Raw genomic sequence first — 13,404 nt, 5'->3', positions numbered from 1 at the left:
TGTTGGTATAATGGTATATATTTGCTATATATATACCATGTGTATAAAATAATTATAAATAATATACCGTGTGTACACCAATTTAGGGAACACTGGATTTCTCGGCCGGATTATGTTGGAATAAATTGGATTTTTTTTTACAAGCTAGTGGTATATAAATACACATTTTCAGATAAATTTCAAATTTTTAACCCCTTTACATTGCATACGCAATGCAACTTATTATTTTTTTTTTTAATAGGAACTGGTATTTTTGATACCAAATTCAAATAGATTGAAATTTTTTAAGTCATTTTGACCAATTAACCATTAACTTTTTGTTTTGTCCATTGGAATAATATAATATTGTCGTATTTAGTATTTACTATTTACCACTTCAGCACTTAAGCATTAATCAGTATATTGTATATATTATTGATATCTTCATAAACATTATGCTATTTATTTTTAAACCTGTTTTTAGATCTATACTTGGAAAGATGAAACAAAAATCGTATTATTCAATACCGAGTAGATCATTAAATAAAACTCGTGAAAATCGTCAGTCCAAACAATCGTAAAATTATCAGTATTCTAATATTAATACTATTTAGTATTTACTAGTGAAGATTAAAATATAATCTGATTATTATGAATTGATGATATTATAGCATCAGAAAAATAAATTACCAAAATCGAAAGCATAAGTTTTCTGTTAGTTCCACGTGATATTATATAAAAAAATTAAAATTAACTTAACTGCACCATAATAATAATTAACTTTTAAAGTTGAGTTAAAACGATAAAAAATTTAACTGAATAAGTTAATAAGTTGAAAACAAAAATAATTAACTAGTTAAGTTAAAAAGTTAAAAAAAATTAACTTTTTAACTTAACTTTAACTTTTTAACAAGTTAATGCCCACCATTGTAAACTTCTATAGGTAGTCTTAACTTGACCAATAAATATAGGACACGAGTTAAAATGCTTTTGTTAAATGCAAGAACGTTACTGATATCGATATATTTCAATGTGTATTATAATATGGGAACATGGCAACGGACTTTGAACAGATAGATGGATCAGATAAAAAGATAGCTAAAAACATTGTCTATTGATTCCCATTGGAAATATCACAATAAATGTTATTTTAGGAATCATCAAATCTGATAAAAAGTCGCGTCTTACTAGCGCCCTCTACAGTAATTATTATTAAACTCTTGTACCATGTTACCATACCTAATCACAAATTCACAATAATAAATTAGCAATAAACAAATAAATAAAAATATTGTTCGTTATTTATTTTCTTTAATTTATTCAAAAATGTAATAATTTTATTGTTACATGGAAATATGAAATCTGCAAGTGACTTATAAACATTGTGAACTTTCGGCCTTTTTAGGGGCTTACTGATCACCCATCACACAAGGGGAACACTTATGTGATGACCCATAGACCGAACCGCGTGGTGTCCTTTGGACACGTCGGTAGAATCTATGGGCTTTTGTACACGCAATGGGAACTGAATCCCAAAGATCTATTTAAAAGGGAAAAAGTAAATAAAATAATATTAATAAATAAGAAAACGTGGCAAAGTTGAAGGTAATTATAATAGTGTATTTTGCATGGCAATTACTATTTAGAAACAATATATATATATATACTAGTTAGGCACATGGCAGAGTGCACATAACACAAAAAAATATATAATAATTAAGCACATGGCAATGCATAAGAAAACAGGGGAAAAAATATATAATAATTAAGCACATGGCAATGCATAAGAAAACAGGGGAAAAAAATATGAAAAGATGGAATACCAATGTTACGGCTCCGACAAGCGGTTACCGGCAAGGGAATGGTATGTCAGACGACATACCATTATATAAACATCAGAGAGAAAGGACCCACGGCTCCGCAAAACGGTTACCGGGGCATTGCGGACAAAATGAAAGAAAAAATATATAAAAAAAAACATTATAGTGATATATAATAAAAAAAACCAGGGGAAGTAGGGGGGAAAAGATATTTTACGACTGCAGCTGATGCCTTGAGACGTTGGTAACCGGTGGCTGCGATAGGCTGGCCTCGTGGGCCGTCGACACCTCAACTCGTGAGCGACATGGCCCATCTGCACCGGTTACAATGATGACGATTGAATATGTTGGTCGCCGAGCCATCCTCGGCCCCAGATCTGAACTTAGCCCATCATGTCGTCGACGGCAACAGATGAAAAATTGAAAAAAAGAATGGCGATGTTGACCGCGTGGGTTGACCGGACCGGATCGTCGGCAGATTGAACACAGGAACGCAGGAACAAAGAACAACACGTACGTGGACTCGAACCAGCGATCGTGAAAAAAAAAGTGTCGAGGCATCAACGGACAGCTTGGCTTGTCGGTGACCGTTGACGAAATCTTGAAAGAGTGGGGAAGCAGTGTCGCTTTTTGCGGGGAAAGACAATATTATTGGGCTTCATAACGTCTTGTCAGCAGGTACTGGCGGACGCGATCGTATCGCCGACGGCGGCAGGTGGTAACAGCTGCCGAGACAGACCGCCGGACACTGCCTTGAGGAGGGGGCGGGGGACAATAATAATTATGTAATAGGACTATTGTTCGTCTTAATCGCAACGCGCTATGGTGATTAGATAAATACAATTAAAGTAATGGTCGCAGACCGATAGGTATGGTGATATATTGATTAAAGGGAAAGGTGGGTTCAATTGAATAATGATATTGTAGAGGCTAAACTTCTGTGACGTTACAACATATACCTAAACATATTGATGTATATATTTTATACATTATATTTAAGTTAATGTTTATAAACAGTTTATAAACTAAATAATATGAAAGAACTAATTAAAATGTTTTCAATTGAATTTTGTCAGAAATATATTTGTGACCCCTTATGTAGTTGTTAATTTTGAAATTTTTTTTTACTTTTATTAATTTTTTTATTTTCATTATTTCTAGTATAGTAGGTCTAGTATAAGTATGCTATCTCATACGCATGGTTATATACATTACAAATATATCAATAAATATTTCAGTTTTATGAAGAGCACATGGAAATGATAAATGTAAGTTTTCTTTTTGAAAAAATTCTTCATATGTGTCGGTAAAAGGATCTGCTTTATCTGAATGTTTCATAAAACACAGTTCTAATGCTTCCAAAATTTTAAATAAATTGTGTTGGGGATGAACTACAATATGGTTTTAAAATATTATGAGGTTCATGCACGCAACAATTTTTTGGCATTTTATTAAATATATAAAATAACTAAAAAGTATATATTATAAATGCAGAATATAAGACGTATTCAATATATAACCTAGATTTACAAACAATTTTATAATTTATGTAATCGCGAGAATATTATGATATACAAGGCTATAGAGGGCGCTAGTACCACACGACTTTTTTTAAATTCTTGATAAGAACATTTAAGAGCCGTCATATCCGTGCTCGTTGTGCAACCATAGTATCTATATCCGTGGTTCTGACCACTTTTATATATTCTGTGGTCTAACCAGTATTATCTTAAATCATAATGCTTACCCGTCATCAGGAGGAAGTTAGTAACGAGAATAAGACTATTGAGTCGACATGGCGTGCCAACTTTACAACTGTCAGGCTGCAATGCTGTACATTATTTATTAAAAATTTAAAATAATATTGATACCTACAATTATACTAATTATAATCAATAATATAAATATGATGCATATTGCATAATATTTAATATTTATTATTGTCATCGTAATAAAATATTTATTTTAAGTGAGGCACTATTCGATGTTAAACTTAAAAGTTAAAACGGAGTCATAGCACAAAAAAAAATTATTGTGAACGCTGATCAAATAACAAATGCTGGATAAATTTTAAAATAATATAATATGTGCATATTATAGTGTCTAAACTAAATAAAATACACCCCAGAGGAAGACCACTTCAGCGTTGGCTAGATCGGGTAATGAAAGATTTAATTCAAGTAAATGACACGGCAAGAATTGAGGATGCAGACAATAGAGACCGATGGAAGAGTTTGGTAGAAGCAGCGAAAGTCGGAAGGCCTTAATAGCCTATAGAAACTATAAAAAAAAAATAATATGTCCATAAATAGAATTTTTAAGCAAAAACGTATAAAATATTTCTTCCGGTACCGGGAATCGAACCCGAGCCTCCTGGGTGAGAGCCAGGTATCCTAGCCACTAGACCATACCGGATAACTATACAGCTGATTGATTAATATTTATTTAAGTAACTTAAATATGCTAGAACTAGTATGTTCCCTTATTGAACAGTAATAATAATAATCTTCAATCATGCCAACCAAGTTTACTTATATAGGAGTTGATACATCGATACATGTTTGTTGCATTTAATGGTCCGAAGTTTGACCCAACTATTTTCCATTTGGATTGCCATAATTTTAATTCACCTTCAATTATGTCTTGATAACCTGGTAAATCTCCTTCATAAAATTGAACGGCCGTTTTTAAACAGAACATTGGGCTATTAACAGCAAAATACGGCAATACTGTAATGACTTTATGTAGTCAATAAATAAATAAATAGTATCTTTATGAGATATAAAACGTTCTTTAAGTGAACATACCAAATCATCTATGTGTATGGAATAAATATTGCACGTCTGTAAAATTCTTCGATGTTTAAAGGAACCTTATTTTTTTGTCTACCACAAATATGTGACATACTTGGCATAGTTCCATTAATACATTTTACGAAACTCGACATTTGAATTTTCTCTAATATCTTGAAGTTTCTTGGAGACTCCGGATACACTCTCAAATACGTTTACTAAATCCTATATTCTTAGTTTATAAATATTCAAATAATTTATAAATAAAACTTAATAATTAATTTGGCAACCAAGAAATTAAAATTGGAGGTATTTTTTACAGGACTTTGTGCTCGTTTTATTGATTCGTTATTTTTTTGAATCATTTTCAATTTGCTCTAAAGCAGAAGCTACTGACTGCTAAAATTCTTTAAAAATCATTATAGCATCATAACGCAAAGCCTATCTAGGCCCGTACAATGATTTAAGTTTATGTGCCCGAGTTTTTGGATTAATTTCTAAAACTTTTTTTTTTAATTATAGGTTATTTTTGCAGAATAGTGAAAAATTTACAACATTCTGATATAGTTCCAAAAGATTTCGAGTATTTAAGTTTTAAAAGTGTCAAAGAATGCGTTATGCAATGACGTAGGGCCCGGATGTTTATGCACTTAAAACTACTGTAATATACTAATATCATTGATTATAAATACTAGTATTTATAATCAATGCTAATATGCATGCATTTATATGCAGTGAGCGCTAAACAAATATGATATGGGTATTTATTTATTTATTTTTACTAATATACGGGTTTTCCCTGTAATATTAAAGTAACAGTACAATTATAGGATAAGGTAGTATATTAAAGAAATATAAATATTACATATAAAAAACTGCAGAAGTACAATTAATAATTATATAATACATTCATCGCTCCGCTCGGAATCTAAAACAGTAATTAAGTAAACAGTTGAAACGCTTATAGACTTAAGAATTTATTAACACTGTTTAAGAAGAAACAAATAATTGGTTATTACTCATTGGCAAGAGACATAATCCGCCTAAGAGGTTCATTTTGCAGATAATTTGTGTCGGATATGAATATGGAAGGTCACATGAGAACAAGATATACATGTGAAGGGGCATTGAAATTAACTTTGGTATGCAATCAACAAAACGCTAAAAATTATAAAATATGAATTTTTAGCCAATAAAAACATTAAAATATATTTCATAAAACAAAAAAATTTAATTTTCATAACTTAGTAGTTATTTTTATTTATTATTATTTTTTATACGATTTAAAATACATTTTTCAAATTTACATAACGTTTAATTTACTTTTATTTACATTATTAGCGTTATACGGCGCTATTATTCTCAGCAGATCACGTTTAGCTCCGTTAGTTTAAAATTTAGAGTAAATTGACCTCCTACAAAAATTAAAGGTAACATTATTATTGAGGGCATCTCGTAGGCTTTTTATTATATTTTAATTTTAAAGTGAGTTATGAGTATTTTAAGATATACAAACAATTTACAATATTTTAAAATACACATAACTCATTTTAAAATTAAAATATAATAAAAAGCCTACGAGATGCCCTCAATAATAATGTTACCTTTAATTTTTGTAAGAGGTCAATTTACTCTACATTATAAACTAACGGAGCTAAACGTGATCTACTTAGCATAAAATTTGCTATGTTACGCACAGACGGAGACAACATTTGAACCACGATTTAAGATATGCACTATGCAGGTTACTCAACGAAACTAATTTTTTGGTGCGCTTAAAATTAACGATATAACAGTTAGCGCTTTTGCATTTTAGTGATTTATCCTGGTACTACAAAGAACATCATTATCAATAATATCAAATTATCAACAAATGTCAAATATCAATATTCAAAAATCAAAATTCAAATACCTATTCAATTAAGTTATTAACGATTTAAGATATATCTTAATTCTTAAATTGTGTATTCGTGTTCAATGTTCAATGGTCAATTAGGTATTAATTATTATTAATAATGTTGAAATGTTCGTAGCATATTGTTGTCTTTAAATATAACTAGCCTTTTACAGAAGTTGCATAAAATGCTAAAATATAAATTACAACCAATTTATAAATGTTAACAGTAATATTTATACCTATATACCTGTTCTTATTAACTAATGTATGTAAACATTTAGGATGCCACCTACGACCATTAGCTTCCACCACATTGATTCTTAGACTTTTTGTGTTATTTTTTAATATTCCTTGGCATACATTGATATTATTGAATTCATGAATACTATTTTGAATATCCATTAAAGTTAAAGGAATGTAATGATTATTCATTTTAAAATCACATGCATTAAGTCTTTTAGTGTTAATTTGATAAATAATTTCAGAATCTATGATAAAAAAAAAAAAATATGAATAATGAATGGTATAGATTTATAATATCAATAATTTTTATAAAATACATGCCTTTGCTTAAAATCAACTGTTTTTCTAAATACCTTTGGCTACAGTTATTAAATTTATTTAAAGTAAAGAATGTTACAGCAACTGGAAAATTATTATCAACCAATGATATATCAAAAAACCATTCTTTTGGTAGAGCAATGGAGCCAATTTGACTCAGCACTGAATTATTATTAAGCTCTTTAAAAACTTACAGAGTATTTATTGTTGCCACTGCCAGACACCTAAGTATTAATTATGTCGCTATTTTTAAAATGTTTAGCACACACTCTAGAGACACTGGTCAGTTGTGTACCTAAAGATTTTTCCCATACAGCAATATCTTTAATAGGAGGGACGCCAAATTTTGTTTTGGAACTTTTGTGACACCCATTTACACAGCATTTATTTGACACCATAATAATGTTTTTACATAGATACTCAAATAAAAAACTAGATTAAGAAAACAAAAGAATTATGAAATATCTTTTATTATCTAAATAATAAACATAAATGTTGGTATAGGATATAGGAATCAGGAAGTGTATAATAAAAAATATAAACATTAATATCTGATTATTATAAATTCTATATTTATATAATAAATATTATACATACAAATTAGTAATTACAAATTCTAAAGCCCGCCTAAAATATTTGTTTGAAAATGTTTACTATCAGCATAATATTGTTCTGTGCTATCCATAGATATTAAAGAATGGATAGGCCATTGCTATATTAATCGAATAGAGGGAAGTGTGCCGGAATGGGGAAGAGAGAAAGACAGATTTTTATCATTACCTCTCTTTCTGGCAGAGGTCTTATCATAAATTATATTTTGTGATTATTATCATTGCTGGACGCATAGATAATACTGATAATAGATATTTGAATTTATAAATTATAATAAAATAATAATTATTATAAATGTAATATGTATATTTTATTATAATATAAATTTAATTGTATTAATTGAACCTGTTGGATGTTACCTAGTTATTGCATAATTTGACTAATTTACTCCATTTAAGTCCAAAATCCAAACTGAATATTTATATTAGAACTTACTATGGTTCATATTTGCAAAGTGTGTAATGTTTCATCTAAAGACAACAAAGATTTACCATTTCATAGGTAGGATCATAGTCCCTTATGGGTTATTTTAAATTAGTAATATCAGATATTTAATGTTAATTAATTAATAATTATGATGGTTAGATTTCCTAAGAATTTGGAAAAAAGGAAAAAATGGGCATCAGCATTAGGGTTCGGGTTGCAAGAAATTGGTGATTGGCAATATGTTTGTGGAAATCACTTCACAAATGATTGTTATATTTTTAGTACTGCAAGAAAAATATTAAAGCCTAATCTTGTTCACCAGTTCCAAGTACTTCGACAACTGTTAATTATTCATAGTATGTATTTTTTTGAAATCCAGTTTATATAAAACAAATAATACCTGCCTATTTAATTGCCAAAGTCAAACTTCTGCTTTGGATACTCATCAAAATAAACTTATTAATTCAATTGCTGTTACATATGTAGACATTAGAGTTTTCCACGAACTACGTAAAATAAATGATATAAATATTAAATCTGGAAAAACAAGGTCAAAATTGACGAAATTAGTACATTTTAGACATGAATGATTTATGTTATTATTATTATATTATATAAAATATGGTTTAATATTAATGTATTAATTGTATTATTATTATTTATTAATTTATAAACTTACATATTAGTATATTACACTAATTTATAATATTGAGTATTAAATATTGACAACTAATTGAATAAAATGAAATAAATAAAATAAATAATTATTATGTGTGATTAAACCAAATTCTGTTATCTATTTGTGTTAAGACCTCTATAACCTCAAAATAATTTCATATTCATTCCCGTATGATAAGCTCAAATGGCCTATCCATTCTTTAATATCTATGGTGCTATCAGGTTGTTGGTTGATTTTATCCACGCTTGGAGCGTTAGTAGCTTTTCTCGCATAGTTGGATCAGCTGTTTAAATCCAACATTTAAGCGCACCATTTACGGTGTGTATGTGCATAGGGTCGTTGAGTAACCTGTATATCTTAAATCGTGTGCGGGTGTAGCGTCCTCTTAATCATCATGCCTCATGGACCTATAGATAATATATTATCTATGCATGGACCGTGGTTGATTCTTTATGGAAGTCGGAATTCAACTTTAACAAGATTTGATTGCTTAAGTTGGTTACACTGTAAATATCAAAATTGTTTAATATCTTAATATTATTGTGAATATTATGCTTTTCTGTATTTACTATTTAGATAAAGAATGATATCCATATTTTGTTATTTATGTTTATGTTTGTATAATCAAAGAACAAACGTTTTGTCTTTTGTATTAACTATTAAGAGTTAAGACTAAGTGAAATTTGAATAGTGAATAGTGATACTAAAAATTGTATTACGATTTAAAAATTTAAAATAATATGAAAATATAAACTCTTTTTTTTTTGTTGCTTCTTTTCAAATTATAAATTATTATTTTTTATTTTTGGTTGTGTGTACTCTATTAAAAATAAAATGGCTCTTGCTAGTATGCAAAGAAAAACCAATGTAAGTAAAATTAATTGCATGGATTTAAGCTTCAAAATATTGTATGTTTACAATTATTAAGAAGATTTATTTAATTATTTAGTTTAATTATTCGTTCCAGGTACGATTGCCTCCAGAAATTAATAGGGTTCTTTACATAAGGAACTTACCTTATAAAATAACAGCCGAAGAAATGTATGATATTTTTGGAAAATATGGTGCCATTCGTCAAATTAGAGTGTATGTTTTTTAATCTATAATTTTTGATAAAATTAGAACAGGAGACTTAATTAGACTTATCAGTAATGATGTATCATATTTATAACTGAAACCTTTAATAACCCAATATTTGTATTAGTCCCAAATGGTTAAATGTTTGAAATTTCCAATGGCGTACACTAGATATAGAGTTTTACTTGTCTCTCCAAACCCAAAAGTCTTGCCCACTGTAAATCATATTTATCATTACATTAAGAGTATGTAATCGTGGTATTTGTTGTCTCCGTCTTACCAGTGCGTTATATAGCAAATTTACGCTCAGCAGAACACTTGTAGCTCCTTTAGTTTAAAAATTACAGTGAATCGACCTATTATGAAACTTAATAGTAAATTATCTGTGTTTGTATGTTGGTTTTATACGATAATTTAATTTTTAAGTGAGTTATAAGCATATAATATACAGTACATTAAAAATGCTCATAACTCACTTAAAAATTGAATTATCGTAAATAACTAACGTGCAAACACAGATAATGTTCTTACCATTAAGTTTCATAATAGATCGATTCACTGTAATTTTTAAACTAAAGGAGCTACAAGACGTGTTCTTCTGAGTGTAAATTTGCTATATTATGCACTGGTAAGATGGGGACAACAAATACCACTGTTACATACTCTTAAATACGTAAATTAGATTAATTATTAATCATTTTCAATATACAGGGTGTCCCACAGAGATCTGACAAATGAAATAACTTTTGTTCTAATCAATATTCTTAAAAAATTTCTTTTAAATATAATTCATAGACCCTTGTGCTACATTTTTAGAATACATTTTTTATTTTTTAATACTGAAAATAAAAAACTTAAAAATTGATAAAAAAATTTTTCGAAATATTCAATATAGCCGATTTGTAAATCTGATTTTTAGAAAAATTTATATGGTAAAAACACTTATTTAAGTCAAATGGCTGATTTTTTACAATTTTTTAAATATCAATATTTTCGCCAAGTAAATTACGATCTAGTTTATGTTAGAAACCTTGTAATTTCAAATAATAATAAAGTTTTTTAAAAATATTTTATAAGAACATTTTTAAATAAGTGCATTTTAAAATCTAATTATTTTTTTTATTGTATTTATTTTAATAATATGTGATGTATAAACTATAAATTACTATAATTTATTTACCTAACGAAAATATTGATATTTAAAAAAATTGTAAAAAATCAGCCATTTGACTTAAATAAGTGTTTTTAACATATACATTTTTCTAAAAATCAGATTTACAAATTGGCTATATTGAATATTTCGAAATAAAAATTTATCAATTTTTAAGTTTTTTATTTTCAGTATTAAAAAATTAAAAATGTAGAGTATGAATATGGATTATATTTAAAAGACATTTTTAAAAAATATTGATTAGAACAAAAGTTATTTCATTTCTCAGAATGTCAGATCTCTTTGGGACACCCTGTATTATTGCTATTTAATGTTTTCAGCTTTTTTTTTGTCAAATAACTGAACATTGTTTGCTTAATATCTACAGTTTATTATTTAATTAATTACTACTATTGTTCTTGATCTTCATGACTATTCAGCCTTCTCTCATTTGTGTACACAGTTTTATATTAAAGATATTAGTATTAGATATCATCAGGACTATCTCCATTTTATGACACTTAGCTAAGCTTTTTAAGTACTCTATTGTTCAAAATATTTAGTCTTCTGTTAGCTCAATTTTCATTTACAATAATCTCTGGTTTCCAACCATACCATTCTTCCCTTTTTAAGAGAATGCTACTCATGTGTTGGTCGTATCTGTCTTAAAAATGTTTATGGATTATTTTTTTATAGCCTACAAATAGCAATATTAATGGATGATTTATATTTTAAATCCATTATGTTACTAATAACATATTTTTATTTTTTCCAATAAATTTGTATATGCAGATCTTATAGAAAGCTTCAATGTATTTTATGCAGTCAATACTTTGACATGCCTGGTTTAAATAATGCTTAAAAGAAATGTCAGTTCTTGACTTTTCCAATAATGTCAAACTATTTCTATAAATCAATTCTAAAGAGGACTGCTACTGCCTTTAAAACAAGCTGTTACATGAATAAAAAATAAATTACATATTTATACATTGCAAGATAATTAATATATTGTTATACTGCAACACAATTATTTCAATGTTCTAATCTAATGCATTTACATTATATTTTGAAAAGTTTCAATGATACCATAAATTGTACTTTAATCTCAACTTAAAATTAAGTTAGTAACTATTTTTATTTTATAGAGGCAACACTCCAGATACAAGAGGAACTGCATTTGTAGTATATGAAGATATATTTGATGCAAAGAATGCCTGTGATCACTTGTCTGGATTCAATGTGTGCAACCGATACCTAGTCGTCTTATATTATCAGGTATCATTTTCATTTTTTTTAGTTATAAAAATATTGTAATATCATGTTATGTTTTATGTTGTTTAGTCAACCAAAGCATTTAAAAAATTGGATACAGACAAGAAGAAAGCCGAATTAGAAAAAGTCAAAATGAAATATGGCCTCAGTGAAGAAAATTAGATCTAATTATAGACTAGTAATTTTTTCTGCTGATAACTGATTGAAAAATACATATAATGTGCATGATATTGATTAACTATAACAGAATATGTAAATATTAAATTAAAATTATAGATATAACTTTGATGTATCTAATTTTAAAAATATTCAACTATAAGCAACTTTGATGTATTTTATTTTAAATATATTCAACTATAAACAGCATTCAGTCTATCATAAACTTTACCGATACTGTCTAATACACATTTAATATTGGTTATGAGTTATGACCGATAACAACTAATGATTTAAGCTAGCATAGATTGTAATTTTGAGATGTGCCTTAATTCTTAAGTTGCTAAATACTAGGGGTCTGCACGGGCTGATGATTTACAGCCTGGCCTAGGCCGAGAATAGTTTTTCACGATTAAGCCTGTCTTAATCCGGCTCAGGATGATTTTTAGAAAACCTAGCCCGGGAATAGTATTTGGTGAGCGAGCCCACCCATGTTTGGTACATATTTTTTTAAAACTGCCTGTTCGGGATATATCCATTTAAAACAAAAAGTCTGGCTCAATCCATGGACAATTTGTCGTAAGTAAGCCTGACCTGAATAGACCAATTTTTTTTTAAATTCTTTTATCCTGCCCAATGTCCACTAAAAATTGTATTGACTAAACACAGTACGGTTAACCGTTAACCCCATATATTTTTTTCCAGTATTATCATAGAATAATATTTTATGAGAAAGTCCAGTCTGAAGTTTTTGTAGTTTGATTTAAGGAAAGTCCACCACGATCTGGCCTATTACTTTTTTCATAAAATGGTCCAGCCCTGATCGCCTTTGATTCAAAGAAAATCCATAACTTTTGTCCTAATAGAGGTCCGGCACGTCCCTTGCAGATTTCGAGTAAATACCTATGAGATTAGTAGAAAATAACAACAATATATTTTTGATTTTTAAAATACAATTTGAATTGTTCCAAGAAATCCAAGAA

The 13,404-nt window shown here is 28.3% G+C and overlaps 2 protein-coding genes, 1 long non-coding RNA gene and 1 other non-coding gene across 4 annotated transcripts; 2 read left to right on the top strand and 2 right to left on the bottom strand.

Moving 5' to 3' along the window:
* Positions 1 to 4,142: 4,142 nt before the first annotated feature.
* On the bottom strand, positions 4,143 to 4,214 carry TRNAE-CUC (transfer RNA glutamic acid (anticodon CUC)). Its single transcript has one exon. It is a non-coding gene; the product is annotated as a tRNA-Glu (tRNA).
* Positions 4,215 to 7,915: 3,701 nt separating this feature from the next.
* Positions 7,916 to 8,879, bottom strand: LOC149059080 (uncharacterized). Its single transcript, XR_016190454.1, has 2 exons — positions 8,767 to 8,879; positions 7,916 to 8,624 (listed from the first exon to the last, which is right to left on the bottom strand). It is a non-coding gene; the product is annotated as an uncharacterized LOC149059080 (long non-coding RNA).
* On the top strand, positions 8,021 to 9,542 carry LOC149059079 (THAP domain-containing protein 3-like). The gene is made up of 2 exons (XM_089220607.1): positions 8,021 to 8,162; positions 8,247 to 9,542. Exons 1-2 carry the CDS (start codon positions 8,098 to 8,100, stop codon positions 8,473 to 8,475), a joined length of 294 nt encoding a protein of 97 aa, XP_089076733.1. The 5' UTR covers positions 8,021 to 8,097; the 3' UTR covers positions 8,476 to 9,542.
* On the top strand, positions 9,389 to 12,631 carry Sf3b6 (splicing factor 3b subunit 6). Its single transcript, XM_015516250.2, has 5 exons — positions 9,389 to 9,531; positions 9,574 to 9,633; positions 9,734 to 9,852; positions 12,139 to 12,268; positions 12,335 to 12,631. The coding sequence occupies exons 2-5, from the start codon at positions 9,601 to 9,603 to the stop codon at positions 12,425 to 12,427; spliced, it is 375 nt and encodes a 124-aa protein (XP_015371736.1). The 5' UTR covers positions 9,389 to 9,531; positions 9,574 to 9,600; the 3' UTR covers positions 12,428 to 12,631.
* Positions 12,632 to 13,404: the final 773 nt, after the last annotated feature.

The sequence above is a fragment of the Diuraphis noxia genome, unplaced genomic scaffold (assembly GCF_037042655.1).
Source record: "Diuraphis noxia isolate RWA-SAM2 unplaced genomic scaffold, SU_Dnox_SAM2 contig0002, whole genome shotgun sequence".
Classification (NCBI taxonomy): domain Eukaryota; kingdom Metazoa; phylum Arthropoda; class Insecta; order Hemiptera; family Aphididae; genus Diuraphis; species Diuraphis noxia.
Note: the sequence above shows the minus strand (reverse complement) of the source record. Positions and strands in the feature narration are given on the sequence as shown.

What these genes read in the sequence shown, in the direction of transcription:
- Sf3b6 (XM_015516250.2), top strand. Translation starts at nt 9,601, where the DNA reads ATGGCTCTTGCTAGTATGCAAAGAAAAACCAAT. An exon ending in GCCATTCGTCAAATTAGAGT is followed by an intron (nt 9,853 to 12,138) that starts GTATGTTTTTTA and finishes TTTATTTTATAG; the next exon opens with AGGCAACACTCCAGATACAA. An exon ending in TAGTCGTCTTATATTATCAG is followed by an intron (nt 12,269 to 12,334) that starts GTATCATTTTCA and finishes TATGTTGTTTAG; the next exon opens with TCAACCAAAGCATTTAAAAA.
- LOC149059079 (XM_089220607.1), top strand. Translation starts at nt 8,098, where the DNA reads ATGGTTCATATTTGCAAAGTGTGTAATGTTTCATCTAAAGACAACAAA. An exon ending in AAAGATTTACCATTTCATAG is followed by an intron (nt 8,163 to 8,246) that starts GTAGGATCATAG and finishes TATGATGGTTAG; the next exon opens with ATTTCCTAAGAATTTGGAAA.